At 54.3% G+C, this 1,113-nt stretch overlaps 1 protein-coding gene across 1 annotated transcript in view; it reads left to right on the top strand.

Moving 5' to 3' along the window:
* ACA1_230580 (uncharacterized protein) overlaps positions 1-1,113 on the top strand; it is a gene marked incomplete at both ends in the record, with an annotated part of 2,827 nt that overhangs the window by 755 nt on the left and 959 nt on the right. The window contains 6 exons of the mRNA XM_004346566.1: positions 58-129; positions 226-337; positions 455-547; positions 618-718; positions 791-951; positions 1,036-1,111. Coding sequence (XP_004346616.1) covers positions 58-129; positions 226-337; positions 455-547; positions 618-718; positions 791-951; positions 1,036-1,111 — 615 coding nt within the window. The remainder of the gene's footprint in view (positions 1-57; positions 130-225; positions 338-454; positions 548-617; positions 719-790; positions 952-1,035; positions 1,112-1,113) is intronic.

The raw sequence follows: 1,113 nt of genomic DNA, 5'->3' as shown, positions 1-1,113 counted from the left end.
TTAGACTTCTGCGTGCTTGCCCCTTCTCATTTCGCCCTGCTCTGTCTCGCGTACCAGCATGGTCAATGCCAAGACTGCCTTGGAGAAGGTGGCCACGGCCACGACCATCTCGCAGCGAGTTATGTCATGGTTCACTCTCGCACCACCTTCTTACACGGCCCGTTGTTTCATGCTGTTGTTTTGCATCTTCTTAGTCCTCTCTCTTTCTCCTATCTGGGCGGGCAGGTTTCGATCAAGCACCGATCTGTCAGAGCTCAAGAGCCACCAGGAGAAGCTCAAGACACTCTGCCCGATCCTTTCGCTTGCCATCACCACCAGTCAACAGAACAAGAACAAGGTACCGCCCTAAGCTTTTCCTCCTCCTCCTCCTCCTCCTCCTCCACTCCGCACGCTCGTGCGCTATCCTGTGTCTTGCGTTGCTGTAACGCGTTTGGGCCTTGGTTTCCGGATGCAGGGTGGAGCCGGTGCGGACCAAGAGTTCAATGCAATGCGACTAGTGAAGAACGAGGAAACCAAGCGCTTTTGGGCGCACCACTTTGGACCGAAGGTTCGCTTCTTTGCTTCGCCGTCTTGTGGCTTTCTCTTTCTCCATCACGTCTCACCCTGCCCCCTATCAGACTTTCAAGGTAACATGGGACCAGTTCCGGGCAGCTTTCGAACACGAGTTTGAAGCACAACGAGACTCTAATATTGAACTGCTGCGACAGCGATTGGACCGGTACGCTCTTGACGACGCTGACATGGCATCATGAAGCTGACTGTCACTTACGAATACCTCTACCACATGCAGAAATAACGACGGGGATGTAGATATTTACGAGCTGGCCACCTTCACCGGCCAACTGAGCGTGCTAGATAGCTATCAGCAGCTTGTGGAACAGCACGGACAACGGCGACAGCAGCAACAACAACAGCAACAAACGCAGCGAGTAAAACGACCAGCCCCTCGAGGTTCGTCCAGTGATTACTGAACGCACAAGCCCACCACAGAGACTGACTCGTCCCTTCTCGCACCTACGCCCCTGCTTGGAACAGGCGACGAACAGGAGCGTCGTGCTTCGGAGAAGGAGCCGGTCAACAGGAAGCCCAGAACTGAAGATCTCGATAAGAGGT

Source organism: Acanthamoeba castellanii, assembly GCF_000313135.1.
Source record: "Acanthamoeba castellanii str. Neff unplaced genomic scaffold scf7180000084761, whole genome shotgun sequence".
NCBI lineage: Eukaryota > Discosea > Longamoebia > Acanthamoebidae > Acanthamoeba > Acanthamoeba castellanii.
This window is presented reverse-complemented; position numbering and strand designations above follow the sequence as displayed.